The 18874-nt window shown below is 40.3% G+C and overlaps 1 protein-coding gene across 19 annotated transcripts in view; it reads left to right on the top strand.

Annotated features, from left to right (window-relative positions):
• The window catches only part of MAGI1 (membrane associated guanylate kinase, WW and PDZ domain containing 1), a 592032-nt gene that overhangs the window by 475408 nt on the left and 97750 nt on the right, over nt 1–18874 (top strand). For 10 of the 19 annotated variants that reach the window (XM_019757194.2, XM_019757186.2, XM_019757181.2 and 7 more), the window contains exons 4-5: nt 10291–10497; nt 14539–14743. In XM_019757194.2, the coding sequence (XP_019612753.2) occupies nt 10291–10497; nt 14539–14743 (412 nt within the window). The remainder of the gene's footprint in view (nt 1–10290; nt 10498–14538; nt 14744–18874) is intronic. The other 9 variants (XM_074313244.1, XM_019757188.2, XM_019757193.2 and 6 more) reach the window with 1 other exon arrangement.

The following is an 18874-nucleotide window of genomic DNA, read 5'->3' as shown; positions in this document are numbered from 1 at the left end:
ACCTTAAACATTTGTTAGTAATAAATGGACGGGATGGAATATTCCTATAGTAAAGAACTTAAAAATATCTAAGTCCAAGTTGCTTCCTTCTTCTCTGCCCTGTAGGTAACCACTGTGAAAGGATCTAATGCAAAGATTCAGAAAACGTGTACATAAATGGCATATATATTCTTGTTTATTTCACTCTGTTCTTGCCTTTCACATATATCTTAGAGGTCTTTCCACATAACCCCACATAGTTCCACCTCATTCTTTATAAATGTTGCAGTACCCCATTACCTGTATTAATGTACGTAATTTATTTAACCAGTGGTCCTGTAGTAGGTGGAGAGTTAGGGTGGACCCCATCCCACCCCCTCTCTTTTTGGTGTTTGGTGAAAATGCTGCAGTGAGAATCCCTGTATAAATATCTCACTATCATGTTCTGAATATATCTATAGGCTAAGTCGCTGGCAGTGCAGTTTTAAAGCAAGGCTTTTATACAAATACAATTTGTTTCAACAAGTATTGGATGAGCATTTACTTTGGGTCAGACATTTTCCGAACCACAGGGAGTGATGTCCAGGGCAGAAGACTAAAGAAGCTCTACCTTTAAAGTGCTTATGCTTTTTAGTTACTTATTGTTACCAACACTTGTCCAGTGTGTACTAGGTGCTGAGTGCTCTCCAAAGTGCATTATATTCACTAACTCAATTACCCAAGAGTCCCATGAGGTAGTTATCATTTATCCCCATTTTACAGAAAAGGAGTCTGAAGCCGGGAGATGCCAGTTACCGTTTTTAAGTTCACGTGCTGAGCCAGAGCTAAAGCTGGGACTCAAACCCAGGCCATCTGGCTCTAGGGTGTACACTCCGCAGCCTGTCAGGCTTGTGAGGCAATTACATTGGAACAATTTCCAGACAAGTGATGAGTGTGCTGTGAAGGGAACTACAGCGAGCTCCAGAAGCATATAGAAAGAGCACTGCATCTAATGCCGCACCAGAGTAAGGCCCCTTGAGGAAGCGACATTTGAACTGAAGCGTGTCAGAGGATTTCATGAGTTTAAGTGAGAGGCTCATGACTGTTTCAGTTCAGAAGTCAGCACCGGCCATAATCCCGAATCCAGAGAGAGCAAGATGATGAACAAAGAGAAGGGTAGGATGATGGGTCCTCAGAAAGGGTGGGCAGGGGACCACGCCTGCTTCCTTCAGCACCCGTGCTATCCAACAGAACTTTCTTTAGTGATAGAAACAAATGTTCAGATAGAAATAAAAGTGACTAGTGGAAAAACCACTAGTCACATGCGGCTATGCAGCTGAGAAACTGAATTTTAAATTTAGTTTAATTTAGGCAAATTTAACCTTAAATAGTCACACGTGGCTGGTGGCTGCCATATTTTACAGTGTAATTCGAGAATAAAAGCTTCTGCAAGAAAGGGTGAGGACCTCTTCAAAAAGATCTTTCCCTTCTCACCCAGCTGACTTCAGAAAGCTAAAGCACCTCTTTAAGAGTTAAATTCCTTTTCAAAAAATGTATAATTTTAAATCCTCCCAAGAAGGATGTCACTACAGAGGAGTGGTGGTCATTTTTTGTGGATACATTCAGTGACCTGTGACATGGCAGGCAAGTAGAGTGAACCAATAAAGCCTCAAGGCCTGATCACCTCCAGAATATTTTTTTCAGGCCCAATATTTGTTTGGGTTTTAGAATAAAGTTATAGGATTTTAAAAGTGGGAATGCAGTAGAGCTCATTTCGTCTCACTGTAGAGCTCCAGACAGAGAGACGGATCAAGACACTGAAGGGAATTGGGGACAAAGCCTGGCCAAACGCCCGTCACCCAGGTCATGTCACAGGCAGGACGAGAATGCCAGTATTTCCTGTGTTTGCCGCCTGGAAATTGACACTTCTTTTGTAGACTCTAGTCCTCGTTTGCTCATTCATTAAAGATGAAACACTGAGCAACAGCAGATAGGATCCTTGTTCTTATGGGTCTTCCAGTCTAGTGCACAAGACACATTTTTCAAATAATCACAGAAATACATATATAATTGTAAGTGTGTTGGGATCAATAAAGGAGACCATAGAATGGGGAGATTTGATCCCTGTGGAGTTGGGAAAACGTTCCCTGCAGAAACACAAATTGAGGTGAGCTCTGTGGACCTGGAGTTAGGTTGCTAGATTGGGCAAATAAAAATGCAGAATAGTCAATCTTGCATTTTATCTGGCAACCCTAATTGGAGTTAGTTTTGGATTCCATTGGCAGTGGTGATGAATCTCGAGATGTTTATGTGATTGAAAAAAGCTGGGCTTGGTAATGTATTTGTTACAATAAGGAGCTAAAGAAGCTGGTGATGATGACTGTCCGAGGAAGACTCCTAGTTTCTGTTTTACGTAGCTAGCGAGATGCTGCTGCCATTTGTTGAAATGAGAAACTAGAAAAATCTCAGGTTTGGTGGGGGTGGGGGGCATGCCTCCTTGACGAAACTTTCCACCCCACCAGCTCTAATTCAGAGGGTTGTGTATACCCCACAGAGCAGAGGCCCTTTCTGGCTATACAAGGAACCCAAGTATCACCCCTCAGATGGCATCGAAGTTTTAGTTGAGCTCATAATTGATGTCTGCTTTGCAATTTGAACCAACTTCTCTTTCTGTCACTAGACAGAATCAATATCAAGGCAAGTCAAGCCAAGAAGTCAAGGATAAACATGTCTTTTCTCCTTGGCCCAACTTCCTAATTGTGGCACTGAGCTAATTTATTTGATATGGTGCCTGAAATCAATCAATTACACCATCTCCTCTCTCTCTCTCTCTCTCTCTCTCTCTCTCTCTCTCTCTCTCTCTCTCTCTCTCTCTCTCTCTCTCTCCCCCTCCCCCCTCCCGCTCTCCCTCCCTCTCTCCTGCTCTCCCTCCCTCTCTCCTGCTCTCCCTCCCTCTCTCCCTCTCCCTCTCTCCCCACCCCTTTTTGACGTTTTCACCAGCAAGACAGGGTGCTGCCTCAGCCAGCTCTTGGATCTTCTCTAGGAGTCAGTTTACAAGGGATGACTGTTCAGTGGGGGTGGTTCCAAACATGCCTGTTTTACAAATGCCTCTGGGTAGAAGAGACTGAGTATTCACTTTGAGCCTTGCAGAGGTTTTTCCTCAACATTGGAGTGCAGTACCAGTGTGACATTTCAAATTGGAATTGAGGGTTGCATGTTTCTGTGTGTTAATTAGGAGGGGGATGTCAGCATTCAATAATACTATTGTTTTGCTTCCTAGAAGGCCTGCAAAAAAAGCTACTGCCATGGGTATACTTCGGGGGGACACAGAGATAAAGCAGGGGTGAAGAGAGTTCTTGTTTGTCATTAACGAAAATGAGACCGGCTGGAGTCGTGCTTTTGGCAAGCCTTGGAAGCCTTCTGTGTGATAAGCTCTGGTGGCAAACCCCACCATGGAATGATCTCTGTTGATAATGACAGTAGCCAAAGGGAGTCTGTTGACTGTTGCTCTGCATATGAGGACAGGAGGCCCGGGGCAGGGAAGTTTCTCTTAGTTCCCTGCTCAGAGATCCCCGAGATTCCTGGAGTTGAGAGCACAGGTGCTGGTGACAGAGAAATCTGTGTGTAAATGCCAGCCATCACATAGGCATTGTGGGGATCTCGGTTTCTTTACATGGAAGTGGAAATGTCGATGCCTCTTTTGCTGTAGGATTGTTAATAAAGATTAGAGTAAGTGAATACATGGGTAGTGACAAATGGGAGATACAATAAAGGTAACTTTTGTTAATGTTCTTTGAATATGTATTTTGATAACAATACCCTGTGCTACCTTTTGAAGCTTTTATCTGCCCACAACATCTGGCACAATTTAAGACTGCTAGGGTTTATTATGTGCTAGTGTTGTGCCTAGCACAATGCTGAGTACTTTATATACATTATTTAATTTAATTTTCACAAAAGGCCTATTAGATGGGTACGAGTCCTACCTTAGTTTGTACCGTGGGAACTGAAACTGGAAAGAGAGAGGGCCCTTACCTGCCTGGGGTAACAAAACTATTATGTTGCCCTCTTTGGTCTTATATTTAAAGCCAAATGGCACTGGCAAGAGCAAACACCTAATTATAGGATGTTGGCTTATTGCCCTTCTGCACGTACAAATGATAGTTCTGTAGGGTGGAGCAGGTAGGAAGAGTGAAAAGAAAGTGATGGGAGTCATGAATGATACCATCGGGCGTTGGGCAAGCGAGTGGCAAAGTGAAGTGACGCGGATCTGAGGTAATTCACTTATAATTGACGGACTGCAGTAAAACTGCCCTGAGTCATGCTATTAAACAAGCACACCCACCTATAGCTATTCATGGCTGCAGTTCATGGATACTGTCTCCATTGGTTCATTTACTCATTCTGCAAAGAATCACTGAGTGACAGTGCATGTCTGGCACCGTGTTAGGTGTGGGATGTAGTGTACGTGAAAACAGATGTGGTCCCTGCCCTCATGAAGCTTTTACTCTAGAGGTAAAGACAGGCATCAATTAATTAAGCAGTCTGATAAATACAGCAAAGGGTGTTGGGAAGGAAAGGTACATGGTTTCCTGAGAACATGTAAGAACCTCGAAGGGCGGCTTTGGTCTAGTTTGTGGGGTCAGTTACTGTCCCTGAGGATGAAGAGTGACCATGGGGCAAGAAGCAGAGGGAAGAGTGGGTGCAAGAGCTGTGAGATGAGGGGAACTCCGTTTGTATGTGAGGGCTGAAAGAAAACCAGTGGGATTAGAGCGGACAGAGCAGAGAGGAGCGGCAGCAATGTGCCTGCGTTGCTGACAGGGGCTCGTCATGCACTGCTTTGGGGCTGAGGCAAACATAGATATGCTGGATGGTTATGTCTTCATGTACAAATATGTGTCTCTGCTTTACACGTCAGGAGCATAAGGTGTTTTTTAACACCGCCCCCCCCCCGCCCAAAAAAAATCCTGTTTGCCCCCTTGGGTCTGACATTGTCCCACTGAAAATGTGTGCTCTAGATTCCCAGCTATTAATGGTCACCACTATCCTGTTCTACTTATTTTGAACAAGTTTCTTTCATAGGAGAACACAGACAAGTCTCTCTCCCCAACCCCACACAAAACGTGGGACCCGGGGACAGAGGGCCTGAGTGCTGTTTCCCCAGGACCAGCCAAGTTGACCCTAAGAAAGACATTTCTGCTGCTTTGGGCCTTGGCATTGCTCATCTGCCGAAGAGGAATCGTTTCTCTGTCCTGGTGACGTCTGCTGTGCAGAGGATGCTCAGTGGCCCAACGGCACAGGCATCCCGAGTGCTTGTTAGAAGTGAGGACTCAACAGGCCCCTCCCTGACCCACGGAATTAGAATCTGCATTTAGGGTGGGACTTTATTGTTTGCACAAAGTTTAAGAAAACTGATGTATACCATATAGAGCAACTGTGAAGATCATGTTTTAGTCCCATTTTTACATTTTATTTCTAGTGCCTAGCATGGTGCTGGGCATAAAAGTTTCTCTGTAAGGAAATACATGAGTGAATACTAAATTTGTACAAAGTGAGCAGCAGTATAGATTTGATTCATTCTGGCTTAAAACTCAGGGTTACCGTCCTTCTTAAATATTTTATCAAGCTCTAAAAATTGATTTGCAGTCCCCATTAATTTTTAAATGCATGTCAGAAAATATTTTCTTTGGCTTAATGGTGGCCAAAGATCATGCCTGTTAATTAAGGGCAGCAGTGGCTGCTTCTTCCATCGTCCCCTGCCCTCCCCTCTCTCCCCAGCCACTATCCCCGTTGAGTTTTATTGTAGAGCCAGTTCTGGAAATAGCAACGCACACACACATTTCCACTTGGGAGGAAGCCCAGCCACCTCAGGAAGAGTGTGTTTGCTAATGTGGAGACTGGGGGACAGTCAACCTTGTGTCTCCTAGAAACTGTGCAGCCTGCCAAGTGGTAACCCAAATTAATTTTCTAATCATTTATAATTCTTCACATGAGTTTTATCTCTAATACCATTAAGGGATCTGTATATTCTTTACAGGCAGTCTCTCGTGCATACTCGCTGTGAGGTTTGTGTTTCTGCCATGGCGGCTAGGCTTGACCTTATTATTTACTACCAGAGTGCAAACTATTGATAAGGTGGAGCGTTTCCTGGAAGGGAGGAGTTGTGAACTCAAATACCTGGGAGGACCAACAGATAGAGTGAGAGTGAATACGGTGGGGCGAGGCAGCAGAGACCCCAGTAACTGTGGCCAGTGGGGGCAGTGAGGGCATAATCTGACCGTTTTTAAATGTTGGTCATGAATTCAAATTATTATTTTTTTTATTGGGGAAGGGGAACAGGACTTTATTGGGGAACAGTGTGTACTTCCAGGACTTTTTTTCCAACTCAAGTTTTTGTCCTTTCAATCTTAGTTGTGGAGGGTGCCATTCATCTTCAAGTTGTTGTCCTTTTCAGTCTTAGTTGTGGAGGGCGCAGCTCAGCTCCAGGTCCAGTTGCCCTTGCTAGTTGCAGGGGGCACAGCCCACCATCCCTTGCGGGAGTCAAACCGGCAACTTTGTGGTTGAGAGAACGCACTCCAACCAACTGAGCCATCGGGAGCTCAGCAGCAGCTCAGCTCAAGGTGCTGTGTTCAATTTTAGTTACGGGGGCGGAGCCCACCATCCCTTGCGGGACTCGAGGAATTGAACTGGCAACCTTGTGGTTGAGAGCCCACTGGCCCATGTGGGAATCGAACCGGCAGCCTTCGGAGTTAGGAGCATGGAGCTCTAACCGCCTGAGCCACCGGGCCGGCCCCTTAAATTGTTTTTTAAATACCGTGTTTCCCCAAAAATAAGACCTAGCCGGACAATCAGCTCCAATGAATTTTTTGGAGCAAAAATTAATATAAGACCCGGTATTATATTATATTATATTGTATTATATTATGATATATTATATAAAACCCGATCTTATAGTAAAATAAGACCGGGTGTTACATTAATTTTTTGCTCCAAAAGACGCATTAGAGCTGATTGTCCGGCTAGGTCCTATTTTCGGGAAACACGGTATGTAAAAATAAAATATCTGCAAAGGAAAGTTGAACCCTCTGCAATTAGGAAACCACTACATAGAAGCTTTTCTGTCAAGGTTGTGGACAATATGGAAAACGAGAAATGCTGGAGTAATTTGAATAAGAACACCATCTCATATTTATAACACTTTCTAGTTTACAGGGTACCTTCAACAAAGGTACATTATTTGATCGTCAAAATAATCCTGTGAGGACGCTAGCTAGCGCAGGTGCTGTTTCAGAGAAGTTTCGCATTTCATAGAGAAAGTATTAGAGTGAGTGTGAAAAAAAACTTGCCCAAGGTTATTTGGTCATTGGCAGGTTTGCTTGCGTCTTCCTTTATATCAAGGAACAACATTCAGTTACCAAGTGGCAAGCACTTCAGACGCAGTGTCTCATTAATCCTCTTAACAAGGTGTAATGAGCCTCATTTTAAAGATTAGAAACATACACTGTCAACAGGAATAAGCTTTTATCAAACCTCACTCTAGTGGCAGACTTGAGCATGGGCTACATACAGGCTTTAAATGCACCATCTCATTTTATCCCACTGACAGGTATTCTAGGTAGAAACTAGGTACTCGTAGAATCCCAGTTTTACAGACAAGGACAAGACTTTTTACAGAATGGTGAGATAAACTGGCGCAGGGTCACACAGCCAGTTAGTGGCTGGTGACGCTGGAATTTGAACCATGGGATGTCTCTTCTACGTCCTTTACCACTGCAGTGTGCTGAGTGCTAATGCCTATATTTCAGATTAACCCAAATGAAACTGCTGATGTCTGACCGTTTGTTTTCTGGAACAGCAATTTCATGTGTTTCAACCTAATAATAGGTGCTTTATCTGTCTTCTATCAATCTTGAACTAATTTCCAGAAACAGGAAACAACTATAAATAACTAGATTGTTTGGGGAGTTTCAGTTGCGTTTAGAAATCTGCTAATCATTTATTAATTTAAGAAAGACCCTGAGCTTGAAAACTTGACAAAATCCATACATATTTGTCAAATATAGGTAGAACTTTTATTTCCCAAACATTTATTTCTGTCATGAACTGAGGATGTCTTAAGTTTTAATTGATTCTTAATTGACAATAGTTTTATGAGTGTTTCATGGCACTGAAAAAAGAGTGATACGATTATAAAATTGTAAGTATAAAATTACAAATTAAGGGTCCCATTGTTTAGTCACATCTTTCAGTGGAAGATTCTTAGTTGTAGACGTTGACCTTATTTTAACCTGTAACTCAAAATTATACATCATGTTTTTGTGTAATAGTGATCGGAAGGAATTATTATACAATTAATATCAGTACAGCTTTGTCTCTATTTTTTGTTTACTGTAAAGATTTTTTTTAACAATTAGCTGCTTTACTTTCCTAAACCTCACTAATAGTCTTCGGCTAATGAAAAAGTCAACACTGTGGCCAAGTTCGAACTTCAAGAAGGCATGGGACATCCTTTGATGCAAGCTCTGTAGCAGTGCAAGATAAGGCTTGTTCCTTAGGTGTGCTCATTCTTCCGTAGGCATGTGTTAGCCCCTGAAAGCATAAATGGGCTGCCTTTCTTCAGGCTGATTCTGCTCAGTTTCGGTACCTTTAGGTTGGAAACCTGAAAGAACCTTTTTGAAGAGTTGATATGCCTATCACCTCCTGTGAAATAACTATGAAGATTGAGGGCAAGTCACCATAATATGTTTATTGGGTTTCTGTCCAGTATCCTTCAAATGCAAACATGGTACCCTGTAGTCTACTGCACTTTTAAGTTGTGTGTTCAGAGCTCCCCGCTGACACGCCATTATAACACTCTCAAAGAAAGTGGATGTATATGTTCATACATTTGGTGATTTAAAAAAAATTTTAAAGAAATAATAAAAAAGAAAACTTAATTATATAGCTTAATGGAAGCAAATTCTTCATCACCTGTGTCTCATACAGAGACATATATTACTGTCTCATTTTGCCTTTGTGCTTGTATAATAAAAATGTATATTTTATGTAATTATGTTCTGAGGTTATACAGTGGGATGAGATCCTTGGAAAGAAACAGCATGTACAGGCTTCCTTGTGATTTACAAATTCTACTTAACTAAGCACAGAATTACAAATCTTGCTTATGATATATTGAAGAGCTCAATATAATTTATCTTCCTGGGCTTACTCTAAAAGATGCGAGATGCTGAATGGATCAATGGCATTCTAATGCTGACTTTTTTTATCATGTAGTCACGGAGTATTATTGATTATAAGCTATACTTTTCAAACTTGGGCCATTTATGAATTACCTTCATGATTTTGTCCATATCTGAACATAATATCTGTTATTTACTTAAAAATTTATTTTAAAAGCTTACTTTCTAACATTTCAAAAGGAACTCATCACTACCATTGCTATTCTCTATTCAGTTGAATAATTTCTTATTCTTCATACTTACCTTTTCAAACTTCAAGTTAAAAAAGTCAATTTAAAAAAATATTGTTTTTTCATTTAATTTTTTAAAGTCAACTTTATGTTAGTACCATAATTTGCTAGTTAGAATTTTTTCTAGTGCACATTAAAAATATGCAAAACTCTATCCGTGTACCAAAGAATCAGTAAGCACATTATGGTTGGACCTGAACCAAACTTAGGAGAAAAGTGGCTGAAAGAAGATGGGCATTACTAAGAGTGACCCCTAAGGGGTCCCACCGTTGACACAGAGTTTTCTATTAAAACTTGGCAAGGTTGTTCCCACCCCAGTGACCCTGAAAGTCAAGCCTGCCATTCAGTGAAAGAGGTGCCACGTGGGGCTCACTGTCCTCCTTTTTAAGTATTACCCTGGTTCCCTCTTGAGGAGTTCCCTTATTAAGGGAAAGTGACCTCCGCTTGGTAGGCATGTAAGGGTGCTGGCGGTAATGAATTTTTTATTTTCTGTGAGGCTCTCTCTAAATCGGATTCAGCATTATGCTAGTGCGCGTATGTAAAAAGGTGACCAATTGAAATCCCAGTGTAATGAGGGTGAAGCTTTGCTATTCAGCACGACTGCCTTTGTTTTTAGCCCTCCTAGTAAGTTCTTTGCAAGAACTTTCCTCCTTGCTTCTGAAATCGTCTCGTCTAGCTGGGTAGCAAAGACATCTTTTCTCACCAGTTTCAGATATGAAATACAGTTTGTTCTGTGTTGTTGTTGTTGTTTTTCCAGCTTAAATACATAGTTTTAAATATGCTGAGAGATTTGGATGTGAAGTCTTGAAAAAAACAAAGTCTTCTTTCTGAAACATGCAAATGTGTGTCTCTCCATCTCCTAGGAAACTATTATGGGACACCCAAACCTCCTAGCCAGCCAGTCAGTGGGAAAGTGATCACAACGGAAGCCTTGCAAAGCCTGCAGTCTGGCTCCAAGCAGGCGACCCCGAAGAGAAGCAAGTCCTACAATGATATGCAAAATGCTGGCATAGTCCATGCGGAGAATGAGGAGGATGATGACGTTCCTGAAATGAACAGTAGCTTTACAGGTAAAGAGCAGACCTTGTTCCCCTCAGTGGACTTGGCAAAGCGGGCAGTGGGAGGCGTTTGCAAAGGATGTTGAGAAGGTTTCTCTTCTCATGAGGAATTCAGAAAGGTGGCCAAAATTCAAACTCTGACCACACAATGCTTGGAAGAGGGGGTCTTTCTCCTGGCCTATTTTTCATACTTCTTCACCAGACTATTTTAACTTCAACGAAATAGCTTAAAGGGGCTGGAGGGAAATGTCTGTAGAAGGGAGTCAAGAATAATCAGCATTGTTTCTTTCTCTTCAAAATTATATGTATACATATATATGTATATACTCGTATGTGTGTGTGTGTGTGTGTGTGTGTGTGTATGAATATTTACTTTTTGTTCATTTATTTCTTGGCCTTAACACTGCTCTATAGTTATGGCTGATTGCTTATAAAGAGAAATAAGAGAATTTGTTTTATGGTTTAGTAACAAATGATGCTGTATAGAAGACTAGCACATCCTTTTATATCCTACCTTTGTAAATAGAGATTCAGTGGAAACATGTCATGTGTTCAGTTTACTATATACCCTATATGAGAGAAAGATGGAAAAATACTAAACACTCTAAGATTGTATCTTGCATATGCATTCTGTATTATACAACATATGTTACTCATTGCATTATGTATTTATGTATATTGAGGGTTACCTACCCCCAGTCTTAGGTATGTTCCCTGGGTTAATGAAATGACCTAGAACTGTTCAAAAATATGTTTCACTGTGTGGGGGTTTAACCTTATGTAGTTACTCAGAATGTAGCAACTGCATGAGTCGTGAGTTACTCCGCTCTACATAATGTTTTGACTTTGAAGAATATCTTGTACCTTCTATTTTTCCTATACTTAAATGTTTTCTTTAATACTTTAGGGTTATAGTTTTTGAGGACTTTCCATTTGCAATGTATGAGTTCTTTCTCTCTCATAAGGGCTTTTCTGGCTTCACCACACTTTACTCATTACTTAGTGAGACCTAACTCCAATAAAGGGGAAATTAGTTAAATTCTGTATTTCCCTCCTTGTGCTACCAAGCCTAAGAGAATATTTAGGGAAAACTTTGTATTAGTTGAATACTTTCTATAGACTGTACAGGTCTTTCTGAGGTTTTCTCATTCATTGAGCTCAAAAACCTAAAATTCTCCAAGATGGCCATTAAAATCATGTTTTGATGACTTTTTTTGTCATGGCAGTAGCCCAAGCCTCCTGCAAGAAGCCTTGGTAAAAGGAGGAAGGGGCCTGGTTTGGTTCTTGGTAGTTGTCTTATTATGAACATAATAAATATCTAATCTTTCCTATCCGTAAAAAGACTCGTCAGGATTAAATCATGTCTCAGTTCCCCGTTCCAGCTCTAAGAATTTGATTCCACGAAAATTTCCGTTTTCTCATTTAGAATGGATTAGGCCGATGGCTATATCCTGTAGTTGGAATAGCTAGGAGAAAGTTCCCATCTGTTACATATGCCTTTATTGAAATCAGCTGATTTCATCCACTCGGACATAAATATTTTATCCATTTATAGTAGCACTCGTTGATCCGAAAGCAGATTGTTAAAAAAGTCAATATTTCTTTTTAAAAATAGCTAATATTTTAATGTCTTAGTCTTTCAACAAGTAAGGACAGCAAATCATGATGTAACCCAAAACATAGATGTGGGCTCAGAAACTGAAGACCTTAGGAGTAACCTGCAGTGCAAAAGTCCTGCTAGGCCAGGTGCATGGCCCCTAAGAAGCATATGTGCCTTTGTCCTGTGTTTATTAAGTAGGGTTCTTGAGAGAAAGCAAGTAGGGGTAGTTTACTCTAGGTCTTGGTGCTTTTCCTGTTTCCTATCTCTGTCTATAGAAGCCATGCCTCAGAAAATCTGTCCCCATAAAATCCCCATTGAAATCCTAGAATCAAAGAAAAGCTTCTGGGCCCAGGTCATCATTGCTAAAGTCAGTCTGATCACTCGTTTCTACACAAAAAAGAAAGCCAGGTGGCACCTGATTGCCTTATTCAGGTGTCTTCGCACCAAGAAACCGATTGGATGCACAGAGAGAACTGGTCTCAAAATATACATTCGATGGGACACCCTCAGTATATACGAAATGTGTTGAATATATGCCCCCTGCCTTAACCAAACTACAGCTGTGACAGCTGACAACCTGCCATACACTAACTCACATCAATTCTTTCAAATGATTGACGCTACCCAGCCTATGGCATGGGTATCAAACTAGCTGTGTCAGAGCATTTTGCACTCTGAACCACTTTGTGTAACAATCCGCCAGCCGCTTGGAGCATAGAGTGACAGCAGCATAATGAAGTCTTGCCTTTTTAACAATCTCTCCGGGTGATTATTATGTACAGTGAAGTGAGAAAGGTAGACCTTCCAAAGATATACCCAAAATGAATATGGGTAAATCTTTCAATTCTTGCCAAGTTTTGAATTTATTATTTATTGATTAGTAATTTCAAAATATTTCTTCTCTGTTGTCCTAGTTTCCCTTTTTCCCTCAAACTTACAGTTATTTTATTAATCTGTACCCCTGGATGCAAATTATAAAACCAACTCAAATTGGTTTAAGCAGGAAAGGGAATTCAGGGGACTAAGCAGTTAAATAGGCCAGAGGCAGCCTTGATTTCAGTCATGAAATCAGAGGCTCAGTGGGGGTACCGGGTGACTGACCTCCTGTTCCTCTGTGTAGGCTTAGTCTCAGGCAGATCTTACCAAGCACCTACAACGTGAGAACCTACTCACTTAGTAACGTCAGCATCAGGAGGCCACCTTTTGCTTGATAGAACAAAACTTCCACATTTGACATTCGTTGGTTTGCTTTGGATCATGTGCTGGTAAGAGTGTGACTTGGGCTCATCACATGAGCTAGGAGTGCATTAGTCAGGCCTCACCTGGAGCTGGCATAGAGGGGGTGATTGTTAAAGGGAGATCTAAGTGGTGCGACCAGAAGAAGAGGGGATAGATGCAGAGTAAGGGAAGACCACAGGCAGCCTGCTCAATGGTGGGTGCATTTTTGGTGGAGGTGATTTTTTAATAGGCTCAACATATCTTCTATCCAACCGTTGCATTACCCTTGTTCTCATGTGTGTCATTGGGAGCTTCTCATCCGAGAAAGATGTGAATTATAGCCTTTTATTATTCCTCAATCTGCTTTCAGTAAATCAGAAATAGCTACAGGAAAATTACTGTGGGAGATAGAAAGTAACTCCACCCCTGATTATTATGTTTTAAAACCCCGTAGAGAGTGACATTTAATATCATCAGCCTCTATAAAAATTCAACCAGAATGTCAACATTGCCCTTTGCAGAAATTTGATGACATCACCTCTTGATGTTTCTAGTTCATAAAAAGGAGAAGACTCATGTACTTACAGCCTTCTTTTAAGACCCAAGTCAAATGAGTCCACCCACACAATACTGTTCTGGGGATAACCATCTTGGTTTTCACAGGAACATTTTCTTCAGTTTGGCAAAAGAGACTCAAATCTGACTCAGTGGTATAGCTGTCTCTATATTCTAAACTCTTGTCGACTTTCCAGCTTTATTTGTGTCTTTGGTCTCTGCCAAAAATGTTTTCAATAATTTATACAGAATGGACAACAGTGTTACTATATATCTGTTTTTAGCCTGGACTTTTTCTTACTTTCAAAAGTCCGCTAAGTCATGAAAGCAAATGATACTTCTGGAATGAGAATGCAGCTCAGTCTGTGTTTGGATGGTCTTCTTAGTTTAAGATACTTAAAGGTTTGAGGCAAGAATTTGTTTCTTCTCTTACATTTCCAAGATTGTGAGCAGTGCATGATTTGAGCGTTTTCTCTTTAGGTAAAATAAATTTGGTCCATCATTCTGATGTTTTCATTAAGAGAACTTTGATCTAAATAAAACAGAATATAGTCAATGGTCAGAAATTAGGAAAGGATGAGGGCTTTTAAGAGTAGAGGTGCATACTGTGCTTGGGCTGGTACCCCACTTTGGGGTATGATTGCTGATATTTTCTTTCTCTCTCTCTGCCCATGATTAAGCAGCCGATTCTGGTGACCAAGAAGAGCACACTCTCCAAGAGACAGCGCTACCGCCTGTGAATAGTAGCATCACCGCTGCTCCCATCACGGACCCTTCTCAGAAGTTCCCTCAATACCTACCTCTTTCTGCAGAGGATAATTTAGGTCCTCTACCTGAAAACTGGGAGATGGCCTATACCGAAAATGGAGAAGTCTATTTTATAGAGTAAAGTATACCATTATTTCTACCTGAACCTCTCCCTTCCTTTTATTCCCCTTCCTTTCATCTCTCCAGCAGCTATAGATGTAGATCAAATCTAGAAGGAGTGATCACACACTGATGGTATTCACTTATACATTTTAACAAGCTTTGTACAAAAAAGCAATTAGCGTATCATCCTAATCGTTGCGCCTGAATAGCTTGAGGAAACATAAGGTTAACAATTTCCCTAAAGAGTTTGTCAGCTAAATTATGGTGTATATATAAATTATGGTATAATCTATAAAGAATATGTTTAGCCATTAAAAATAGGTACATCCTTTGCATATTTTTTTTAATTGGGTTTTCTTTTTGTCGAGTTTTAGGAGGTCTTTATATATTCTGGATACAATTCTCTTATCATATTTATAATTAGCAAACATTTTCTCTAAGTCAGGGTGTTTTTCATTGTTTTAACTTTGCCTTGTGAAGAGCCAGGATTCTTAATTTTGATGGAGTCTAATTTACCAGTTTTTTTCTATTGTGGATTGTGCTTTTAGTGTAATAGCTAAGAGATCTTTGTTTAACTCAGTAATAAAGCAGTCTGCTCTATTTCTTTTAGAAGTTTTATAGTTTCCATAATACATTTAGATCTATGATTCATTTTAAGTTAATTTTTTATATGGTGCAAGGCATGTTGATTGAAGTTTGAGAATATATAGATATGAAGTCTTTCAAAATTATAACAGATAATACTATATAGTTAAACATTTAATAAATAACCTTTACTGAAAAGGATAAAAATACATATGATTGAAACCATACTAAGAAATCTAAGATTGTAATTTCCTAACCAACAATAGTAAATTTTAAAAATGCTATTCTTCGGCTGTATTATTAAGATTGTCTATTAAGATTCACCATCGTTTTATGTACCACTGAAAAGGAAAAAACAAAATGGCCAAATTAAACTACAAAATAAATAAAAGTATAGGTAAATCTGTTATATTCAAACAGATTGAAATCGAAATTCCTCTGTTCAGTGAACAATAACAAAAGGGGGAATTGCAGAACGATACATGAAGTTTCTCACTTTTGTAAAATATATGGGTATTATGCTAGGTGTATATATGTGTACATTTGTTTGTGAATATGTAGATATAGTTCTATGTATAGAAAAACTCTAGAAATATCTTAATGCTTGAATTTGAATAAGGAATTTAAGTAACCTTTATAACCCCATTATACGTTTCTCTTTGGCTTGAATATGTATTTCCATTCAAATGTATTTTTGAGCATATGTTTTGTAATTGAAAAATCACTGAGGGTAAGAAAGTATAATTTTTCCTAAAGAGGTGGGAGAGATGGAAAAGGCTTAGGTCTCAGAACACCCTCTTTCAGAACCTACCTAGGAAATCTGAGATTTCTAATGAACGAGAGCTCCTTTGTTATTTTCCATCTAGCAGGAGGGGACAGTCCTCATTTCCGTCTTCATGTTAATGGCAAATGCTTATTAAAGACAGGGATGGAAGATGGAGTTCTTTTCCTGGGAGTCAGGGAAGTATAGCGGTTAAGAGCTCACCTAAAAAGTCATATTGTTCCCACCACTTACTAGTTGTGCTTACTTCTTTCACTCTCAATTTTCCATATCTGTGAAAGGACTGAACATTATGAATGAGATTTGCCATGTCACTGTCGTGAGAATCAGATTGACGTAGGATATTTTTTTTGTGCTGGGATCGCGTCTTGTCAAACCAAGAATGGAAGCACAGACCAAGGAGAGGCGAGGAGTTGTAAAAGAGGATAGTTTATTAAAAGTACAGAGTAAAGAGTTGCAGCTCTCGGAACGAGATGGGGTCCCGACTGGGTTGCCCAACGTGGGGCAAAGGCTCTGTGTTTTATGCCTTCCTTTGCCTGCTTGGAGAAGGGGGCTGGTGCCTTCTAATAGAACTTGTCTATCAGATTTGTCCTGTTTGCCCACCCTAAAGGGATTAACGAGCCCATTCCTATCTATCAGATCTGCTCCCTTGTGGGCCAAAAGGGATTTGTGAGATAATTTATTAACCTCAAGGCGCATCCTCCTATCTTTGTCCTGGAGTGAAGGAGACATTCCAAACCTGGAGTTTCAGGATATGGCTGCCTTTTGTTTATGTCACCAGGGACCTCTCTGTCTACCTAACGACATGCTAACTAACCTGTCTCAAGATGAGATAGTGGATGTAAAGTACTTGGGCTAGTACTAATTAGTGAGCATTATTGTCACTGTTACCATTTTCGTCATCAAAATTTGGTTATTACAGAGGAGTTTAAATGTTTTAAGGTTGGATGTCAACTCTAGGTTTAGGATTTTGTACTTATCCTTTTGCCATAAATTGCCTTCGATATTATGTCCATTAGTAATGAAACATTGTATTGAGCGAAGGAAAGTATAACAGAGGAATTCCTGAAACAGAATAATATGTGAAACTCTAATTCTTGGGAAAGAATGTACCAATAATTTTGCTAAATAGTGACTTGATAAATTTGAAAAAAGAAAGTTGGTTATTTTGATGGTTACTAAAGACCCACGACTCTGGTTTACTTACAGGAAAGTGCAGTGATTTCCTTACTTTTCATAACCTAATTTAGCTTTTAACTGATGCTAATGTTTTCTATTAAACATGGGCCTAATATTTATTAGACAAATTATGCAAAAGTGTGGCTTATGACAACTGTGGCATTCGGTCCACTGCTATCAAATTATATAGATATTAAGTTATTAGATAAGCACCATTTATATTTTAGCCTAAATTATATATCCAGGTTAATTCGTTTTCAGGTGTTCTTCATTCTGAAGAACTTAATCTTTGAGTATCTTACACTGAATAGCAAAATTAAATTTCTATGAAATCAGAAGTACCTTGTTTTATGTATGTGTGTGAATATTTACTTTATGAGAAATCTAAGAAATGCTGGAATTTTAAAAGAACCTTAAAAATCAAGCATGGACTGGCATATAAACCTTGAACATTAAATAGAAAACATATATAAGACTTTGAAAGGAAGAAAAACTAAGGCAGACTGGCTAAGGATTTTAGGATCAAAGGAATACAGGTGGTGAGTTCCCTGAGTTTTCTTTTTACCTCTTATACCCCAGATGTGGAGCTGAAGAAACCAAACCAGTAACCCAGAAATACCAACAGGTGGAGACACACACACACAGACAAAAATAAGCCCTAATAAAGGCCTACTCTCTCTAGCAAAAGGACCAGGGAAAGGGCATCCTACAAGACAGTACACTTGTATTCAATAACTGCTGGACTCCAGCCAACAGCCCATAAAATCCTGTGTTCCCGCAGCCCTGCCAGCAAAGGTCAGGTGGAAAGCCTAGTCATCTACCCTCTACGGGCTATAACTAGGAGCCCAAACCTCTCTGCTGTGATACTATCAAAAAGAGCTGAGAAAGAGCTGGGACTTGGATTGTGGCCAGGCAGTAATGAGCACTCCTCCTTTCCCCTGTGGACTCAGTGGAGGCCATGGCAGGTAAAGCTGGGACTCTCACCCTGAACTGGCTGTGTGAGGCCGCCTCCCCCTATCCACCAGGGTGGCATCAGAGGAGGTGTGACAGAACATCGGGGCTTTTACCACCATTCAGTGGTGAAGAGCCCCAGCCATGGAGTCAGTAGCAACAAGCTGGGAGCAGTAATGAGACACTCCTTCCCCTCCCAGCTAAGCTGGTATCAGTGGAGATCTAGTGGGAAGCTGGAATTCCCATCTCCACCCAGCCGTAACCAGAAGCTCCTCACCCCCTTGGGTGTCAATGAAGACCAAACTGGGGCACTGGACTTGAGCCCCAACTGAGAAGTAAGAGGTGGCACCAACCCTCCCCCTGTTTGAGCAGTGTCAGGGAAGGACACCTAAAATGGAAGGTTTAAATAAGCTCTAGAATGCTATGCATAAATATCCAGGTTTTAATAAAAATCCCCGTTATATCAAAAATCAGAAAATATCTCAAATTGAGTGAATAAAGATAATCAGTAGATGCCAACACCAAGATGACAGATGTTACAATGATCTGACAAAGATTTCAAAGCAGCCATCATGAAAGTCTTTAATGAGCAATTATAAACATGCTTGAAAACAATACAAAGTTTCAGCAAAAAATGTCTCAGAAAAGAA

The sequence above is a fragment of the Rhinolophus sinicus genome, linkage group LG10, assembly GCF_036562045.2.
Source record: "Rhinolophus sinicus isolate RSC01 linkage group LG10, ASM3656204v1, whole genome shotgun sequence".
Taxonomy (NCBI): Eukaryota; Metazoa; Chordata; class Mammalia; order Chiroptera; family Rhinolophidae; genus Rhinolophus; species Rhinolophus sinicus.
Note: the sequence above shows the minus strand (reverse complement) of the source record. Positions and strands in the feature narration are given on the sequence as shown.